The 20,741-nt window shown below is 41.4% G+C and overlaps 1 protein-coding gene across 2 annotated transcripts in view; it reads left to right on the top strand.

Annotated features, from left to right (window-relative positions):
- Positions 1–20,741, top strand: part of LOC145351001 (synaptotagmin-14-like) — a 188,465-nt gene that overhangs the window by 5,480 nt on the left and 162,244 nt on the right. For both annotated transcript variants that reach the window (XM_080200576.1, XM_080200575.1), the window contains exon 2: positions 2,880–2,927. In XM_080200576.1, coding sequence (XP_080056702.1) covers positions 2,880–2,927 — 48 coding nt within the window. The remainder of the gene's footprint in view (positions 1–2,879; positions 2,928–20,741) is intronic.

The following is a 20,741-nucleotide window of genomic DNA, read 5'->3' as shown; positions in this document are numbered from 1 at the left end:
TTAATGATGTTAAAACATACAAATTAGGAGCAGTAGGCCAATCAGCTCAACAAGCTTGCCTTGCCTTCAATAACTGTAACCTCAACTCCACATTCCTGCCTACTCCCAATAACCTTTCACCTCCTTGCTTTTCAAGAACCTAGTACTGCCATTTGAGGAAGAGAGTTCTAAAACAATTCTGAGAATCTTTTATTCCTCTGAACCTGGCCTCCTATGCACGCACCCCTTAGACCTTTCGCCTCTTATTAGATCATACTAATTAAGCCATTTGGGCCCTAAGTTCCTGAATTCCATCACAAAGACCTCTGCTCTCTCCTTTGACCACACTTCTTTGAACAAAATTTAAGTCACCACTCTTAATACCTCCCTTTCTGATTCAACTTCTGTTTAGTTTGATTACCCTTTAAATTTTTTTCTACGTTAAATGTGCTAACTAAATACAAGCTGTTGTTGTGATGTTACAACATCAACCTATAAAGTTGCCATCATTACTAATCATTTTGCATGAATGTCAAATTCTACTCTTTTTCAAACTAATTTAGAAATGACCTAGAAGAATAAAAGCTCATACCTGCATGTGATTTTGCAAATATGCTGGAGTATTTTAGCCTTAATTAGTTAAAATTATTCATTTACAAATGGAAGCGATACCACTGCGCTGATGGAATTTCTCAAAAGATCAGATATTTGGGTGAGTCTACTTTGCAATATGCAACAAATGGTGATTAACATTAACCGGCCCTACTTTTGAATTGGACTTTTTTTTAATGCTTTGTCACATGTTAAAATACTCTGGCATAAATTACAGATTAATTGTCATTTGCACTCATGTTTTACTGCTGTTAGGTTTCCATTTTTGAATAAGTTGTCAAGGGCAGTCATGATTGTTACCAATGTAGATGTTGGTGGTTTCGATATTCAACAGTAGATCATTTTTCCACGTTTATTATAGGTTCAGTACAAAGTTGTGTTGCCTGGGAATGAGAGTACACTTTATTGCTTTACTAAATATTTCATAGTGTTTGGTCATGAAGCCAGAAAAAAAAGATACAAAATACATTAGGAAGTACAGGATTTGAAAAGGCCATTGGTCTTCAGTGTAATAAATTTGAAGAATATTGAGGCTGTGGAATCATGTAAGTTTTAAAATAGGTAATCTTGCAAAGTGTGTGTCATTGTCAAGACTGGCGTTTATAGTGGGCCCCTTAGTTGTGCTGATGATAATGGTTGGCCTTCCCTTGAACTGTTGTTGACCATGTGGTGAAATTGATCCTATGGGCAAGCCATGATTTTGACCTAACAACAAGTATCAGCTACAAGGATAGATTTGAGAAACTGCGGTTATTCTCCTTAAAGAAAAGAAGGTTGAGAAAATATTTTATATAAGTTCAAAATCATGACTAATTTAGATAGTGTACATAGGGAGAATGTGTTCCTTTTGACAGAATCAGGGGTCACAGATTTAAGATGACTAGTAAAAGTACTGAAGACAACATGAGGAGATCTTTTATTCATGGAGTAGTTAGGATCTGGAATGTACTGTCTGAAACAGTGATGGAGGCAGATTCAGTTGTGGATTTCAAAAAGGAATTTGAAGCACCTGAAGGTAATAAATGTGTTAAAGGATGGGTATTTGTAGTGTGAGACTAGCTTTTGGAGAGACCTGGTGCAGACTTGATAGGCTGAATGGCCTCCTGTGTGGTAACATTTTATAATTCTATGATATTGGAGGATTGGCAGCAGATATATTTCCAAGTCAAGATGGTATGTGACTTCGAGTGGTGATGTTCCTGTGGCATGCTACCTTTCTCATTCCAGTTCAGAAAGATCACAGATTTGAGAGGTATGATGGAAGAAGCCAGTGGCATGGTGGTGCAGTGGTTAACGTTTCACCAGGGACCAGGGTTCAATTCCAGCCTAAGTGACTGTGTGGAATTTGCATGTTCTCCCTGTGTCTGTATAGGTTTCCTCCGGATGCTCCGGTTTCCTCCCACAGTCCAAAGATGTGCAAGGTAGGTGGATTGGCTATGCTAAATTGTCCCTCAGTGTCCCAAGATATGTAGGTTAGAGGGATTGGCAGGGCTTACATGGATGGTGGGGGGTGCTGGGTTAAATGCTCTGTCACAGAGTCAGCACAGACTTGATGGACTGAAATGGCCTTCCTCTTAACTATGGGATCTTTATGATAATTCTCAGCCTTGACAAGTAGCTGCAGTACATTGTGTAGATAGGACGGGCCACAGTATGCTAGTGGTGGAGGACCTGGATGTTTAGACTATTAAATGAGGTGCCATTCGAACATACAGTTTTGGCCTTGATGGTGTCTAACTTTCTGAGTGTTGTTACAGCTACATTTATTTAAAATTGAGACTATTTCACCCCATTGCTAACATGAGCTGCTTATCATAGATTATCCAGCATTTAATCTGCTGTCGGAACTACAGCATTTGGGGGACTAGTTCAGTTAAGTTTCTATACAGTGATAACTCCTAGGATGTTGAAATTGAGGGATTTCACAATAATAGTGCCATTGGATGCCTGAAAGAAGTGGTTAGGTACTCTTTTGTTGGAGATGCTCATTACCAACACTTCTGTTGCGTGTATGTTACTTGCCATTTATCAGCTTGGATGTTGTCCAGTATTCACTGAAGCCATCGGAATGAATCAAATGGGGTGCCTTGTCCCTGAACAATGCAATTTATATGTACACCTTGACAGAGCATACACAGTGCATCTGTAAGCTACTAAAGAAATGCACCTTTTTTTCTTCTTCTTGTGTTCTTTTCTTTCTTTTAAATTAAATTGTCATGAAGTCAGCATTCATTTTTAGTCCGTGTTTAAGTAAAAATATCTTTAATGATAAATTTATCTTTTTGCAGGTGGAGAACGTACTTGTGGAGTTCATGAACTTATATGTATCCGCAAAGGTAAGTAAATTGCTATAGAAGTTGATGACATTATGAATCTATTTGAAGAAAGAAAAATGTGATGAATAACTAGGTATTGTGTTTGATTTCTTGTCGATTTTGAGACCAATTTGGTGAATATTTGTTTTAACCAACTGCAGCGAAAAGTCCTTGATCAGGATTTTCCAGCCCTGCCATGGTGGAACCTGCTGTGGGGGTTGTGGCAGGCCAGCCAAAGGTTCAATGACTTTCAGCAGGACTGGAAAATCACGGCGGCAGTGGGCAGGACCAGAAAATCTTGGTCTTAATATGTTCTATGATTCTAAGTGATAATAAAATCATACATCTGATCTCCATAAAAGAGCAAACAATTTTATGAAAGAGGAAAATCCTGTCAAAACATTTTCACAAAGTGAGTGATTTGGATCTGGAATGCATTGCCTGAAAGTGTGGTGGACACAGGTTTAATTGAGGCATTTAAGAGGACATTAGATAACAATTTGAATAGAAACAATGTGCAAGGTTATGGGGAAAAGGCAGAAGAATGGTAATGAGAGAGCCAGTGCAGACACAGAAGGACAAATAGCCTTTTTCTGCACTATAACAGTTCTGTGATTTTGTGATTCTATGTGTGTCCATGCTTTGTGCTGAAGTATAAACGTTAGCCAGACTGAAATATGTATTAATTGGATCTTGCAAAAATATTGGGTGGGATTTTCCAGGCCTCCCCACAGCAAATTTTCCAGTGGCAGATGTGCCCTGCCATTGATCAATGCAGGAATTTACAATGAGGTGGAGTTGCTAGTGCTGGACTAGAGGAGGCACAGTAAGTAGTCTCTCAACACCAGGTTAAAGTCCAACAGGTTTATTTGGTAGCACAAGCTTTTGGAGCATTGCCCCTTCATCACTCACCTGATGAAGGGCAATGCTCCAAAAGCTCGTGCTACCAAATTAAACCTGTTGGACTTTAACCTGGTGTTGTGAGACTATTTACGGAATTTACAAAGTCTAGTTTAGTTTATTTATTAGTGTCACAAGTAGGCTTACATTAATACTGCAATAAAGTTACTGTGAAAATCCAATACTCATCACACTCCGGTGCCTGTTTAGGGTACACTGAGGAAGAATTTAGCATGGCAAATGCACCGAACCTGCACGTCTTTTGGACTGTGGGAGGAAACTGGAGCATCTGGAGAAAACCCATGCAGACACGGGGAGAATATGCAGACTGCACGGACAGTGACCCAAGCTGGGAATTGAACCCAGGTCTCTGGCGCTGTGAGGCAGCAGTGCTAACCACTATGAGTCCTGTTGATTCTATGGGCTTTTGCATGCCCCACACTCTCCGCTGCCAGGGAACATGCAGCAAGGGGTTCACCATCAGCGGGACCGGGAGGACTGGAAAATTTCAACCATTGACTTTAAAACTGAATTTGTTGTGACCAAGAAGAAAGAATCTAACATGGACAGAAATGCTCAATTCTTCTCACAGGCACCAAATATATACATAAGAACTGAAAAGAAAAGTAGGACAAACAAAAATGTTGAGGCAGGAAATTTAGGAAATGAGCAAACATACCTTGAGGATCAATTTACATTTGAGAGTCAGCGTAGGGGAGAATGGACAGGATTTCCTGGGCCCTGCATGGTGTGTTTTCCAGTCACGGAGACCGCTGGCGGGATCTTCTGGTTCCACCAATGCCAACAGTTTTTTATTCATGGTTCGCCCATCTTGCTGCTGGGAAACCCATCTCGGTGTTGTCTTTGGTGGGATGGGAAGGTCCTGCTGATGGGAAGAGTTGGAAATTCCTTTGATATTTCAAGATTAGTAAAATTTCTAATAGCTGTTTTACTGAATACTATTTACTTACCTGACGATGTTGAATAAATGTACCGAGTATATTACAGGATTAATCATTGCCTAATAAAGAGTAATATTCCTCCATTTCCTAAAGTCAAGGTCATGTGGTAGCATGTGATATGATCAAGTAAACTGGAATATGGTGGCAGGTCTTTTTTGTTCATCAGAAAATTGGATTGGAAAAGACACTCTGGCTCCTAGGGAACATGGAGTTTGTGGAGAAGATGCTGATCCTAAGGACAATGTTTACCATAAACTCCAAAAACATAACAATCCTGCTTTTTTTGTCTGTCACATATTTGATATCATCAGTTACTTCTGAGAACTTTGTTTTCATGCAGTTATCTTTGAGAAACAACTTTTAGCCCCTACAAAGCAGAAATTAGAAAGTAAAGGTAAATGAGACTGACAAAAAAAAGTCATGTTCCACACAAATTGTTGCTGGTGATTGATCACCATTTACATGAATATTTTGGATTCGGAACCAGGAAGTATAATTATAAAATTTGTAGAAACCACCAAATTTTGTTATAGTTAGTGTGGAGGAAAACTGCAACACAATACAAAATGATATTAATAAACTTGCAGAATGGGCATACAATTGGCAAATGTACTTCAATATAGTAAGCGTGAGATGATACATTTTGGTAAGAAAAATAAGAAGGTCATATACATCTTGAATTATCAGCGTCTTAATAGCGTAGAACAGCATGGATCCAGAGACATGGTTGTACAAATCATTATAAGTAGTGACATATGTAATGACCACACCAGGAAGGTGCAAGGACCCTTATTGCCCTACACCTTGGTTGATAATAACAGGTTATTTCTGAATTTTATAAGAATTAATGTGCCACTTCAATGTTTGTACTAAACTATTTACGTGCTGCTTGCTAGGAACCCTAATCTACAGGCTTTCTTGAGTGTAAAAAAAGGGTTAGTTTTTATATTTCAAAAAGGTAAATGCGTGCCTTGACTATTGCAAAACACGCACATAAGCATGCAAAAATGCAAGTTACAAAGTAGAGGAGGTTAACCTTTGGCCAAGTTAAGATTCAATGATAAAAGGCAAAGATATAAAACTTTAATGATGATGAGCACTTAGCTGTTGTACATGGCTGAGGCAGGTCTTAAAGGGTAGTTCTTGGTGTTTCCTGAAAACGCTGCTTTGGAATTTTAACTCATCTTCAGAATTTTCTGGCCAGAATTCTCTGATGTCGTATACCCCACCACCACTCTCAGTGAGAATGGAGAATTTGACACTCAGCTAAATCTACATTCACTGCAGCGGGACTGGAGAATTCCAGCTGCTGTCTACAGTGCAATATAAGCAGGCAGATTCACTTTAGTTGAAAGAGGGAGCAAGGCTAACAGCTTTTTGCTGCCTTAAGATATTCCTTCTCTAGACTGTCTCAAAGTCAGCAGGATTTTATAATTAATAGACTTACAAAAGTCAAACAGCTATAGTCATGTTGCAACTGGCCATTGGGGCAGCGTGGTGGCACAGTGGTTAACACTGCTGCCTCATAGCGCCAGGGACCTGGGTTCAATTCCAGCCTTGCAATTATGGAATTTACACGTTCTCCCCGTGTCTGTGTGGGTTTCCTCCAGGTGCTCCAGTTTCTTCCCACAGTCCAAAGATGTGCGGGTTAGGTTGATTGGCCATGCTAAATTGACCCTTAGTGTAAAAGATGTGCGGCTTAGGTTGATTGGATTTGCTAAATTACCCCTTAGTGTCAGGGCAATTAACAAGTAACTAGGTGGGGTTATAGAGATGGGGGCATAGGTGGAATTGTTGTCAGTGCAATCTTGATGGACTGAATGGCCTCCTTCTGTACTGAAGCGATTTTATGATACGCAGTGAAAAACAATTATAGTCTCTTCACGTTAACAAAGAAATTTCATTCTCCCATGGTCAAAACTTACACTGGACTACACTGGACTTACATCTGAGGCATGTGGTGATCCTTAGCAGTTTCTTTGTGCATAATCAGTTTTAGGGATTCTCCTTTGTTACCTGGTAGCCCTGGAGACAGTGGGTGAGACTTTCCGGCTGTGCTTGCCCCAAAGCCAGAAAACCCCCCCTGAGGTCAACGGACCTTTGATGGTCCATGTCCCATCTGCTGCAATTTCCATGGTGGGCCGGATGGGAAAATTCTGTCCCGAAGGTCTGAGGCTTTATTGTCCGTGCTGTTGTGAGGTAAGTTCTGACAGGGCAAATGTGACATTCTACAAGGATGTGATCTGGTATGTTCATTATAATCCATTTTTATAAGCTTCCAGGAGCTTGGCCAGCATGACGTCCCAAACAACAAGTGACTTATGGCAGCCATTAGTCAATGGGCCCTGTTTTACCATTTTGATTCAAAGAGCTAGGCGGATTTGAAACTGGGAGTGTTTCAGATCTGACTTTTAGATCCGTTCTCAGGCACCCCCATACGCACTCTGCCTGCAAGGATATCAGTGATTTTGAATCACGTAGCCTGTGGGCAGGGCTTAGTGCACCCAAAACCCTGCAGCTTCCGTCAGCACCTCCAACTGTGCATGTGCAGAAGAAAAAGATAGAATGCTGCTCCCCTGCCACATCCCTCCTGGACCAGATAATGCCTATCCCCTCTCCTTGCCACTGATCTCAGGCAGAATGGCAATGGACCCCCCTTCCCTCCACTGCTCTCAGGCGGAATGGCAGTGGCCACCCTCCCCATCCCCAGTGATTTCAGGCAGAGTGGCAGTGGATTCCCCGCTTCTCTTCCACTGATCTCAGGCAAGAATGGCAGTGGACCATCCTTCCCCTCCATTGATTTCATGCAAGAGTGGCAGTGGACTCTCCTTCCCCTCCACTGATCTCAGGCAGAGTGGCAGTGCACCCCCTGCTTCCCCTCCACTGATCTCAGGCAGAGTGACAGTGGACTCTCCTTCCCCTCTACTGATCTCAGGCAGCGTGGCAGCAGACCCCCTTCCCCCACGCTGCCCCATGATCTCGAGCAGAGAGCCGTCAGATGCTAGGCACTTACCTCCTCACTAATTGGAGCGCCCAAATCGGACTTCTATGGAGCATGTCTGTATTGCGTCGATTCTGGATGTGGGAAAGCGGTGGTAAATGGGGAAGTGCCGGTAAAGTTGGGCGTGCAGCCCGTTAAGTCAATTTAAATGCATGCAAATGCATTTAAATGGCCGTCGTGCCTGTTTCAGATGTGGTCCCAATCATGGCAGTTTTCAGGCCTTGGTAAAGGGGGGACCAGCACGGAGGTGGGCGGGATCGCGCTACTCGCCTCACGCCAGACTTTACCAAGTTATCATGCCGGAAAATGGCGCAATTTGATGGTAACATCAGGCCCAATGTCTGTGTTTTAACAGTTGACACTGTCTTTTTTTAAAAAAGTTCTGTATTTGAATCCAGCAGGTGAAACTGAAATTGAATATTTGACATTAGGACATAAGAACATAAGAAATAGGAGCAGGAGTAGGCCAACTAGCCCTTCGAGCCTGCCCCGCCATTCAATAAGATCATGGCTGATCTGCCGTGGCTCAGTTCCACATTCCCGCCCTCTCCCCATAACCCTTAATCCCCTCTCTTATCAAAAACCCATCAACCCGCGTCTTAAAAATATTTAGCGAGGTAGCCTCCACCACTTTAACGGGCAGAGAATTCCAGAGATTCACCACCCTTTGAGTGAAGAAGTTCCTCCTCAACTCCGTTCTAAACCGTCCCCCCTTTATCTTGAGGCTGTGCCCCCTAGTCCTACTATCCTTTCTGAGCGGGAAGAGTCTCTCCACCTCTATCCTATCCATCCCATTCATCATCTTACACGTCTCAATGAGATCTCCCCTCATTCTTCTAAACTCTAACGAGTACAAGCCTAATTTATTCAGCCTCTCCTCATAGCTCAACCCCCTCAACTCCGGCATCAGCCTGGTAAACCTCCTCTGCACTCCCTCCAAGGCCAAAATATCCTTGCGTAAGTACGGCGCCCAAAACTGCACACAGTACTCCAGCTGCGGCCTCACCAATGCCCTATACAGCCGCAGCAAGACCTCCCTACTTTTATATTCAATCCCCCTCGCTGTTTGTAACATATGGTTAATGTGTTAATAAACATTAATAAAGGCAAACCAACTTCAAAGCACCTAAGTGATTTTCCGTTCCTCTTTTGTATAAAATTGTACTCCAGAACAATGGGAGTACCTGAGATGCATTCAAGTGAAGAGAAAGGCAAACAAACACAGCTGACTGCATGCTGAGTAAAAACTATTAAGCTGTCAAACAAATGAGAATTAAAAGGACTGATTTGAAATTGAATAGAAACAAAGATTTTCAAAGGGTTGGAAGGCATTTCAAAGGCTCTTACCTTTCTATAAAGGCTCATAAAACTAATGCTGTGTTAAAACAATGGGGCTGAGTGAACAACTGTGTAGAGTGACTTATGTCAGAGGACTTGAAAGGGATCTTCTCACATCTGCAGCTTCTTAGAGAGAGAAAGGGGAATCCTTTCTGCTGAATGGAGTGCTGTGGTGATTTGGAAGCCTTCCAGCTATCCAAGGGGCATGCAGATTAAAGTAACCAGGGAACTTCATAGCTTTAGAGGACAGAGACAATAGTGAGTACTTTACCAAGATTGGTGGTCTGAATTCACCATCCTGAAACTGAACAACACTTTTCCTGGCAGCCACAAGACTCCCACACTAGGGAAAAGTAGTGAGGTCAACCCCAGGCCCCCAGTCTGAGCGTCCCCAACTCCCAGGACCTCTAGGGACCCTCCATTTGCAGCCTAGCAGTGGCAAGAGGGGCACATGGGCACTGGACCTGCCTCCTTGATCCCCCTCGAGGTCCAACATGTCAAATTTACGTTACTCATGACCAACATCAAAGCCCGCCCAATGCCGTTCCCACTGGGAAAGCTGGTGTATTGCGGGAGGCTGCTAAATAGACCATCCAGCCTGCTAATTATATCACAATTGATGCGGAATAATTACTCATTTTATCCATAACTGTGCAGTGGGCTGGGAGACATAAACAGAGGCTGTTTAGTAAGCTTTTGTTCACCGGGCTCTGGATTTCTGGTGGCGTCAGCTCTGCATCAGAAACCGGTGCAGAGCTGATTAAGATATTTAAATCTTCATTGTAATTTCATTAGAAGGCTTGTGACTGAAGTCTCTGGGCCTGCTAACCTCTCCTTCCCACACCTTGGCAGGAGTGGTTCACTCCAGTGGAGTTTACAACTGGCAGCCCAATCTCCCCAGAGTGAAGGGAAGACATGGAGGCCCCCTGGGAGTAAGTGGACTGCCCCGAGCATTGTCAGCCTGCCCCTGCCCCCCCTCCCCCTCAGCACTGCAAGGGCAAACTGGCAATGTCCAAGGGACATCTTGGCACAGTCCACCAGGCATTGGACAGTGCCAAGGAGATGGGGCCAGAGGGGGTAGCAGGCAGCTATTGGGGGCGGGTCCTGTTGGGGGGGTGATTGGTGAGGGTGGGGGAATTCCACTGCCACTCTGCACTTTGGATCAGTGACAGAGGGAGGGAGAACAGCGATCAGGGCTGGTCATCAGGATAAGATGAGGGGTCGGCCTGCCGGGGTGTCGGGGCTGTGGTGGGGGGAGTCGGGGTTTCCATTGAGGAGGGGGAAACAGGTGATTGAGACTGCCGGGTTGGATGGGGACACGTTGGGGCTTGCCCAGAGATGTCCGGGAGGCAGTGCTCTGACAACTTGGCGCTATGCTGCTGGCCTTTTCAGTGGGAATAGGTCCTGCCCACTAATTTTCAGAATGATTCATGCCAAGGCACTATGCAGTGCTCGGAGTGTGGAAGATTCATTTTGAAAACCCTGCTGATAAAACCAGCAGACTTTACTCCAGTTTTTACGCAAATTTGGCACTTAGAAATATTTTGGGAGAATCTCAGCCATAGAGTTTATTTAGGAGAGAGCGGATGGATTTTTGTTTGTAGATGAAGATTTCTCCTGGAACTTCTGATTAGGTTGATTGACAGGGTCATGTGATAATGCAGTTAATGGGAGGACCTAGGTTGTTGCACAGAAAAATCAGCTTTCAGTTCTAGCTGGGATTTCTTTGAAGACAGAGGTCTGCAAGCTGCTCTGAAAATCAAGATCTCTCTTAAAGCTTCAAGACTGTGTACATTCCTTACAGCAAGTATACTTATGATTGCTAACTGCATTTAAAATGGAATTTTAAGTCTGTAAAGGCATGTTGCTTATTTGGAACTGAAACAGTGATAGGTTAGAAATTGAAGATCCTTTTTAAAACATTTTTCAACTGTTAATAGTTAAGCTGTTTCCTTTGTTAGAATTGAATAAAGCTGATTGTGATAAAACATTCCTAATTTGTCAGTGGGATTACTCTTGGAGCGATGCATCCTTCCTCACATTTATGCCAAAATATAAAAAAATGTTGGGGACTTGTTTAGCTTCATAATCTATCTTGGTGGGTTCAGGTTTAGAATCCTAACACAATTACCTAATGACACAAGGGAATGAAATTCACATAATCAAAAACACTTTTGGTCAATAACTTTTTATTAGTAATCAAATTCCTAATAATGTAGTTGGGGAGTAACAGAAGGATCTTTATGCATTACATTTTAAAACTAAATTGCCTGGGTTGACTTTAGCCATCATCATAAATTAGACACAACTGGGGCAATTTTCCCACACTGCTGCCCTAATTTTCTAGTGCAGGGGGATGAGAGAATCGTGCAGCTGGGCATGTGTTCCTGCTGCGAGCGCATGTCCCAGCACTGAATTACTGGCACTAACAGATTTGCGCAGGAAATTGGTGGGAAGATTAGGTGAGCCATTCTCATATGTTTTTAATATGATTTAAATGTAATTAGCGGGCCCAGGACTGAATTCCTTGGGCCCGCTAGCTTCTCCCAACCTGCCAGAGTATTTCACTCCAACGCAGTTTACAGTAGGTCCCCAATTTCGGGGAACCTGCTGGAGTGAAGGGAGGGCAGTTGGAGCCCCCCAGGGGTTTGGGTGGTGGGGTGGCAGTGCCCCCAGGGCATGGGCACCCTGACAGTGGCAGCCTGTGCACATGGCACTGCCCAATGGGCAAAGTGGCCCTGTCCACCAGGCTCTTTGGCACTGCCCAGCAGGCATAGGGCTGCCCAGGAGGCAGGCCCAAGTGGGGGTGTGGCCTCTGCATTGCACAGAATGTGGGAGATTTTGGTGTGAACTCACACTGAAAAAAACAGCATGAATTACTCCAGTTTTCTTGTGAATTCGACACTTAGAAGTTTTTAGGGGAATTTCTGGCCAATAACTTTTATATTTGCTGATACAGACACTTCCACACTGATGGATTGCATTGTAGTCCTCACAACTACATGTCAAACTGAAATTAAGTATACATGTACTTTGTGACATTAATTTGTGTGTTGTTAGTTGATATTTTTATTGAAAAATGGTGACTTGAATGAGGAATATAAAGAGAACTTAAATTCAAAATTATTATACTTGATTTTATGCTGAGATAGAGCCTTGTATGAAGTGGAAAATTTGAGTGCAAATGTTTTATTGTTTGCAATTTTAATGTATTGCCAGTGGAAGATGTAACCATTTTGTTTGGAAGCTTCACTTAACTAATTTGCAACTTTAAAAAGTTTGAATCTAATGCATTTAGAGATTTATCATTTGCAATAAGAGAAACCTTTCAGTCGGAATAAAATAATTGGGTACATAGCAATTGGGTATCTGGCATTATGTAGCAGATGGAAGATCAACTATCCTGTGCCACTGAGTGGACAGATACGACTTTATGCTCCTAGTTCCTTACTTACATGCTGCTGTCATTCATGTTGTTGAGATGCACAGCAGACTGCCAGTGGATAACCATAGGAGACAGTTCACAGTTATTTTGGCTATGTGTGTAAACAGATCATGTCTGTAAGTTTGTAATTTGCTTGATCATGAATTAATTTGTGAGATAGGATGTAAGGTCCAAAAATGATGGTAGGAAACTGGTGCGCTAAGTAGATGAGTGGAACATGCCTAAAATTCAATTAGCTTCCTGTATTTTATAATTTAATGAACAAAGTATTTATACTAGTTTAAAGATGCAGATGACTACCAAAGCTTTTCTTCCTTACTCCCAAAAGAAATATTTGATAACCACTTGACACTTGCCAGAGTCAGTTTGGAGCGGACAATCAATGCTTGAATTGGGGAATTTATTGTCTAATAAACTATGCGTACATTTGCATCCTAGTAGGTAGCAGGAAGCTTTGTATAATAGTACATTTGTCAAAATATGGAGATTGATGATAAAATGGTGCAAAATGTAGGTTGTTTTATGATGTATTTCCCACACTGAGCACAAAGAATGTTTATGTGTTTTTGGCTTCCAACAGGCAATCAATTGTATTTGTCAAATCATAATTTCAAACTTAAAGTTTAAAAAAAACTTTTTCTTCCAGTTTCAGCCAGTACTTGTGTTACTGCATCAAGGTGGTGCAGCAAATTTCCCCTCTCAACATCTGGCATTGGCTCTGCAATGGTGACATTATTGGTAGTGGAGCCAATCTTACGTACTTAAATTATCAAGATCCATGGAAATGGACTGATGTTCAAGAGCATAGGCAGTTGGAAGATCTGCTATATCAAAGAGGCACTGGCACAGCAACCAGATGAAAAATCTGGCCCCTACAATCTGTCACTTGGTACTAAAGCAAGTCTGAGGCCCAAAGTGTAACACCTCTAAATCAAAATCAAAAGCAAAATGCTATGGCTGCTGAAAATCTGAAATGAAAATATTACAACTCAAAACAATCAGGTCATGCAGCTTCCATAAGATAGAAATTGAGTTAATGTTTTGTTTTACTATTCTGAGGAGTTCATTACTATATGATAATATATTGTTTTCCTAGTTAATACATTTTACAATGAAAAAATAGGACTCTATTTGCTTTCAAAACTCAATCTAACATAAGGAACCTGAGTATTTAATAGTAGTTAGCAAACCTTGCATTGATTGAATGGAACTTGGATAAATTTGCAACCAATTTGCAAGATCAACTCCAAATCATAACTATGTACAGCTCCAGGTGTAGATTTGAATATGCAAGATACATCCTTCTTGTGGAAGCTGTGATAATTACAGAATGGATAATTTTCATAACATCTACTAAAACAAAAATACAGGAGAGGTAGAAAATAGGTCATCACCTCTCATTAGCTATCTATAACTGACACACAAATACTGACTGGTGCATACAAAAAAACTCAAACTTATTTGGCATACTTAATTATCAAAGGCTGAGACACCATCTTCCCAGGGGCCATGTCTTTGCTCCAGTTAAATTAAGCATTATTCCTACAATTTTTTTCATCATATTGCTATCAGCAATGTCAAAATTGTATTGCGTGATCACTATGTTTTCGCAATTTGCATTAAATACAGATCTTTCCTGTTCAAAATTAATAACAAATTAAGTAGCAAGAGTCATCAAAATACAATTGAAATAATTAACCAACTGTATGAAAGAGGGCAGATTCGTCATTGTAACCCATCAGTTTCCATTAACTCAATGTGGAGCAGGACCATGACCTACCTTAATATGTGAAATACCAGAAAACAATTCAATGTCAAATGGGAACGAAGGGGGACCATGAACATGGACAACAATACTGAGAACACACAAACAAGCAACAAAGCAAAGCAAGCACTGGCAGAAATCCAAAATACACAGGTGTGACGAGAAAAAAAACATTGAGACTAAGAAATAATTGTAGAGTCACATAAAACTGATTAAATATTAATGTTTGAAAGACAGACCAAAGCACTTGAATACTTCTATGACAGTCCTCATTTAATTTTATGAATGGCCACATTATTCTAACTATGAAAAGTGTTTTCATCTTCAAATTACATTTTTAAAAAATTATAAATTTGGATCTGAAGTTACCAGGAACTAAAAATATTGAAAAGCTTTAGGTCTATGACTAACTAGTTGATAAATATTGAAAAGCTTTAGGTCTGTGACTAACTAGTTCATGAATATTGATCAAAACTGAGATCATATTTTCATTGAAACAGATGCTGGATAAATATTGGATACTATAAAATGCCAGTATTGAAATAGTTTCCTATTACTGCAAATTCACTTCCCTAGTCATCCCATGATTCCATCTCTCCAAACTTTCAAAGGAATGAAAATTGAGAGAGATGCAAAATGCACTATCTTCCAATTTATACTACTGCGCAATCAAAATGATCCCCACGGTGCCTTTTGTAATGCTGTATGTTTTTATAGTGCTAATAGTTCCTGTAACACTCATTGTCAATCTAAGAGGATACGTCTTTACTTTCTGGTTTTATGAAATGGAAATTGTGTTTGGCAAATTTTAGAGTACTTTTAGCAGGTAAATAAAAGAGATGAAGCACATTTGGATTTCCAAAAGGCATTTGATATCACACAAAAAAGTTACTGCCCAAGATAACAGACCATGGTTTTACAGATAATATATTAGCATGAAGAGTGCATTAGCTAACAAACGTAAAATAGAGGTAAGCAAATCATTTTATAGTTAGGGTAGTATAACTAGTAGGGTGCCAGAAGAATCTGTGCTGGGCCCTCAACAATTTACAATCTACTACTGATTTGGATGAGGGGACTGAGTTTATTGGAGTCACATTTGCTGATGATAAAATGATAGATCAGAAAGCAAGCTGTGAGGAGAACACAAAGGGCTGGGTATTTATTTCAGGGTCCAGCTCCAGTCATATGTTGATGGCTGATGTCAGACGCAATTTTCAAGGTGACAGCCAATGAATGTTTCAGTGGTGTGTTTGCCACACCTACGGTGAGGATGTGGAATTAGATATGGCACACCCAATTTAACGATCACCCAGCAGTCATTAATGTGTAAGCGGTATTCATCAGTATGGCAGACAATGGAGAGCAGTTGAACATTTGAATGCTGGGCATCTGTGGAAGGGGGGGGGTCCCAGAATTTACTGGTGCCTCCATGAATGTGCTTTTAAAGGTGGCAGGAGCTCAATTGGAGATCCTGTTACTAAAGAGAGGCAAGAGAAGGCCAGTCAGGGGCAGATGAAGAAAACATGGCTAGAAAGTGAGAAATGTTGTCGGCAGAATGCGGATGCAATGCTAGAAGCATTTCAAGAATCTTTTGCGATCTGGCAAGATGCGTGCAACGTGACACTCAGATGACAGGTTTCCAAGTTTGTAGTCAGCAGCAGACCCACGAACTGAACTGGGTGGTGATGGCCAAGTGGTTTTATTGCTAGACAATTAATTCAGAAACTCAGCTAATGTTCTGAGGACCCTCTTCAAATCTCACCATGATAGATGGTGGAATTTGAATTCAATAAAAAAAATCTCAAATTAAGAATCTTCTGACTATGAAACCGTTGCCGATTGTCAAAAAAACCTGTCTGGTTTGCTAATGGCCTTCAGGGAAGGAAACCTGCTGTCCTTACTTGTCTGGCCGACATGTGAGTCCAGAGCCACAACAATGTGGTTGACTCTCAACTGCCCTCGGACAACTACAGATGGGCAATAAATGCTGGCCAACCAGTGAGGCCAATGTCCCAGGAATTAATAAATTGCCTGAGGGTGGTGCTTAGGAACAACAACCACATGTGTGCCCAGTGACTATATGTGTGCACTCGTGAGCTGTTGAGAAAACGCATGCCACAAGCACTTGAGGAGGATACACTAGAGATGGTGACATTGCATGTGAGTGAATGGCTGGGTGTGGAAGGGCATCATTGTCTTAAATCTCTTTCTCTCTTGACCTGCAGGAAAGAGAGTTCATTCTGGTGCTGGAATGGCACAGCATGCTATTCTGACATCCATGGAGAAGGAGGCCCTTGACATTGCCAAGGTGGCAGTTCATCAGCAAGGTGGCAATAGCAAGATGACTGTCCATAGAAGACAGGGAGAAAGGAAGTCTTATCTCGTCACAAAACCCCAGATTCACCTGGTCCTATGGACTTTAGCACTTAGTCTGGTGGGAGTGCATGTAGTCCCAGAAATAGCCACTGCTTCCGCGGGTGCAGGGACTATAGAGCTCTCAGCCATCTGCACTGCATGGCCATTTAATGCTGTATGGAGTGTTAAGTTGCTTTAAGGAAGCTGACATTAGTATGGATGCATTGCCCACCAATTCTTTGGGTGGCAGGGCAAGAAACCCTGCCATCTGAAAAATCCTGCCCCTAGAGTATTGTGTACAATTTTGGCTCCTTATTTAAAGAGGGTTTACTTGCATTAGAAGGAATACAGCAAAGGTTTAGTAGATTGTTTCTTGAGATGGAGGTTGTCTTATGAGGAAGGATGCGGCAGTTTGGGTCTATATTCGCTGGAGTTTAAAAGAATGAGAAATGATCTTCTTGAAACATACAGATTCTTAAGCTCACACCTTGAAACATTGCCGAAACTCACTCTGAGCACATTGGAAAGGGAAATTCATGCTACCTATAGTTCCATTGATAGTCATGACCTTTCAAGTCCTTGCTTTAACACAATGTTATCCTCTCTTCAAATATTTTATAAAGTAATTTGCTGACTACTTAAATGTGTTTACTTGGATATACTCTCAAAACTCAATTTCTTTACCATTGTTGATGAAGATCTGTTGGACAGCCCCCTAGTTTTCAACTGATCTGACTTGTCTGGAAAACAGAGGAGAAAGTACACAGCTAGGTAGCTGAAATGCTGCTTGTTTGGTGAGGAGAGGTGTGTGTGTGTGGTGTGTGTGTGTGTGTGGGCGGGGCGGTGAAGGAGTGAAATGGACACTTGACTATTCTAAACAACCAAGAAAAATAACTGCAGCTACCTTATAAATGAATTTACAGGGCAATTCCTGGTGAAAGAAGGAATGAGCAAATATGAAGTCAGCTGCTGATCCATAAATAATTAATAGTTTGGGCTGAATGCCCTTCACCTGTTCTAAAAAATTCTCATTTTCTTACCATCTATCACTACAGATTTTGGTAACCTGGTTGGCATGGAAACAGAATTCTACATGTGAACGTGCCAAGACTCTTAAGGATTAAGCAACCTGTTATCAAATCATAAATTATTCTAATACACTTGCAACCTGTCTGCCATTAATTGTCTTCAGTAAGTAAATGTTTCCATTTAAAGCCATTCCAGTATTTTTAATGGAATAACAACAAGAATCCAAAAATATTTGGAATAAAAGTGGAGTTACTAGTCTAGATTGTTTGTAAGAAAAGCTGTGCAGTGGATTTTATACTAGATTTGAAAAAAAACATATTATTCTCTGCTGTGTCATCAAACATGACATTAATAGCTTTGCTAATTGATTTTCACTTTTGAAAAAATAATGGATATAGAATGTAATTAAGGTACAATTAATCAATGTTGATGAACAGATTTATTAAGAAATTATCCTTCTTGGTTTTTAGAAAGACATACTGGTAAATGCTGGTGCAAATAATCCTGATATATTGTAAAAGTCAGAGCAGAAATAGAAACAGAGCACTGGAAATGTATAACAGATTGATCAGCTCAAAAAAGATTGATGTTTTGGATGCTAATAATGAAAAGTAACCAAAATGTTAACTGCTTTTTTCCTTTCAGAAAATAACTGAAGTGCTGTGCATGTCCAGTATTTTCTGTTTCTCTTTTAAGACAGATGGTAGTTAAGCAGGTGATGGGAAAATTGCACTACTTGTAAATAATAAGATTGCTATAAATGTCAAGTCCAGAAGCAATACATGCAATGTTATTGCTTACAAGAAAAATGCAATATTGACAAATTATTCATATGTAGAATGCACAGGTGATGGTAGGATAACAAACACATGTTAGAAAAAACAATTGGTTGTGTTTCTAAAAGATACTGGAATATTTTGAGTGGGTTAACTGCATTAATGGCTGGATTTTGAAAGACATGGTAAATTCTGCACATGAAACTTTTGAAGACTACCAAAGCTGAAGAAATTCATGTCAAGTGGCTACATTTTACTGGTCTTGCCATAGGGAACGAGATAAGAAATAAATCAGAGGTTGAATAGTGCGTTCCACAGAGGTCGCTTCTGGATTGTGTGCACTCCATTTTCATCATAAACAACAATGACAAGAGAAACAATGCACACTTTTTTTTAACCATATAACCAGCTGAGACTGTAGAGTCCTCCATCGATGTCATTACTTTCCTCCACCACAGAAACATTAAATGAAACATTTTGTGAGAGGTGGTAAAAAGAAGAAAAAATACAATATTAGGAAAAAGGTGGAAATTATAATGAGGTAATTTATTAGGGTGGCATGGCAGCACAGTGGTTAGCACTGTTGCTTCACAACTCCAGGGTCCTGGGTTCGATTCCCGGCTCAGGCCACTCTCTGTGTGGAGTTTGCACGTTCTCCTTGTGTCTGCTTGGGTTTCCTCCAGGTATTCTGGTTTCCTCCCACAGACCAAAGATGTGCGGGTTAGGTTGATTGGCCATGCTAAGAAATTGCCCTTTAGTGTCATAGGTTAGAGGGATTAGTGGGTATAGTATGTAGGGATATGGGGGTAGGGCCTGGGTGGGATTGTGTTCGGTGCAGACTCAATGGGCCTCTTTCTGCACTGTAGGGTTCTATGATTCTAGAATGCTTTCTACATGCATTTTAACTGCTGGCAATATAGGAAATTTGAGTAAAACTGAAGTAAGAAAATAGAGATAGCACGGATGATACTGCTGTGTAGTTGACCACTTTTGGCACCTACTTGTATCTGAATAAGATATTTTCTTATATTGCCTTAGTAATTACTTATCAAAACTCGCTGGACTCTGGGGAAGTGCCGGAAGATTGGAAAACGGCTAATGTTACGCCGTTGTTTAAAAAAGGTAGCAGATAAAAGGCAGGGAATTATAGGCCGGTTAGTTTAACGTCTGTAGTTGGAAAAATGCTAGAGTCCGTCATCAAAGAAGAAATAGCGAGGCACCTAGAAAATAATGGTTTGATTGAGCAGATGCAGCACGGATTCGTTAAGGGGAAGTTGTGTTTGACGAATTTATTGGATTTCTATGAGGATGTGACTAGTGCAGTAGACAGAGGGGATGTGGTGTTTTTAGATTTCCAGAAGGCGTTTGATAAGGTGCCTCACAAAAGGTTGCTACAGAAGGTTAGGGGGCATGGAGTTGGGGGTAAGGTGTTAGCGTGGATAGAGGATTGGCTGTCTAATAGGAGAAAGTCTGACAACACCAGGTTTTAGTCCAACCGATTTGGTGAGTATTATCAAATAAATCGGTTGGACTAAAACCTGGTGTTGTCAGACTTTTTACTGTGTTTACGCCAGTCCAACGCCGGCATACCCACATCATGTCTAATAGGAAGCAGAGAGTTGGTATCAATGGGTGCTATTCTGGTTGGCGGTTGGTGACTAGTGGAGTGCCGCAGGGATCGGTGCTGGGGCCTCAACTATTTACCATTTGCATAGATGATCTGGAGGAGGGGGCTGAGTGTAGGGTGAAATTTGCTGATGACACGAAGATGAGTGAAAAAGCAAATTGCGTGTAGGGTGTGGAAAGTCTGCAGAGAGGTCCGGATAGGCTGAGCGAGTGGGTGAGGAACTGGCAGATGGAGTATAATGTTAGCAAGTGTGAGGTTATCCACTTTGGCAGGAATAATAGTAGGAGGGATTATTATTTAAAAGGCGAAAAGCTGCAGCATGCTACGGTGCAGAGGGACCTGGGGGTCCTTGTGCACGAGTCGCAGAAACCCAGTCTGCAGGTGCAGCAGGTGATTAAGAAGGCGAATGGAATGTTGGCCTTTATAGTGAGGGGGATAGAATATAAAAGTAAGGAGGTCTTGCTGCAACTGTACAGGGTACTGGTGAGGCCGCAGCTGGAGTATTGTATGCAGTTTTGGTCGCCGCACTTGCAGAAGGATATATTGGCCTTGGAGGGAGTGCAGAGGAGGTTCACTAGACTGATACCGAAGATGAGGGGGTTGGCCTATGAAGAGAGACTAAATAGACTGGGTC

This window comes from Carcharhinus amblyrhynchos, chromosome 12, assembly GCF_965287045.1.
Source record: "Carcharhinus amblyrhynchos chromosome 12, sCarAmb.v2.hapA, whole genome shotgun sequence".
Classification (NCBI taxonomy): Eukaryota; Metazoa; Chordata; class Chondrichthyes; order Carcharhiniformes; family Carcharhinidae; genus Carcharhinus; species Carcharhinus amblyrhynchos.
The sequence above is the reverse complement of the archived record's forward strand: the minus strand, read 5'-3'. Positions and strand labels throughout refer to the sequence as shown.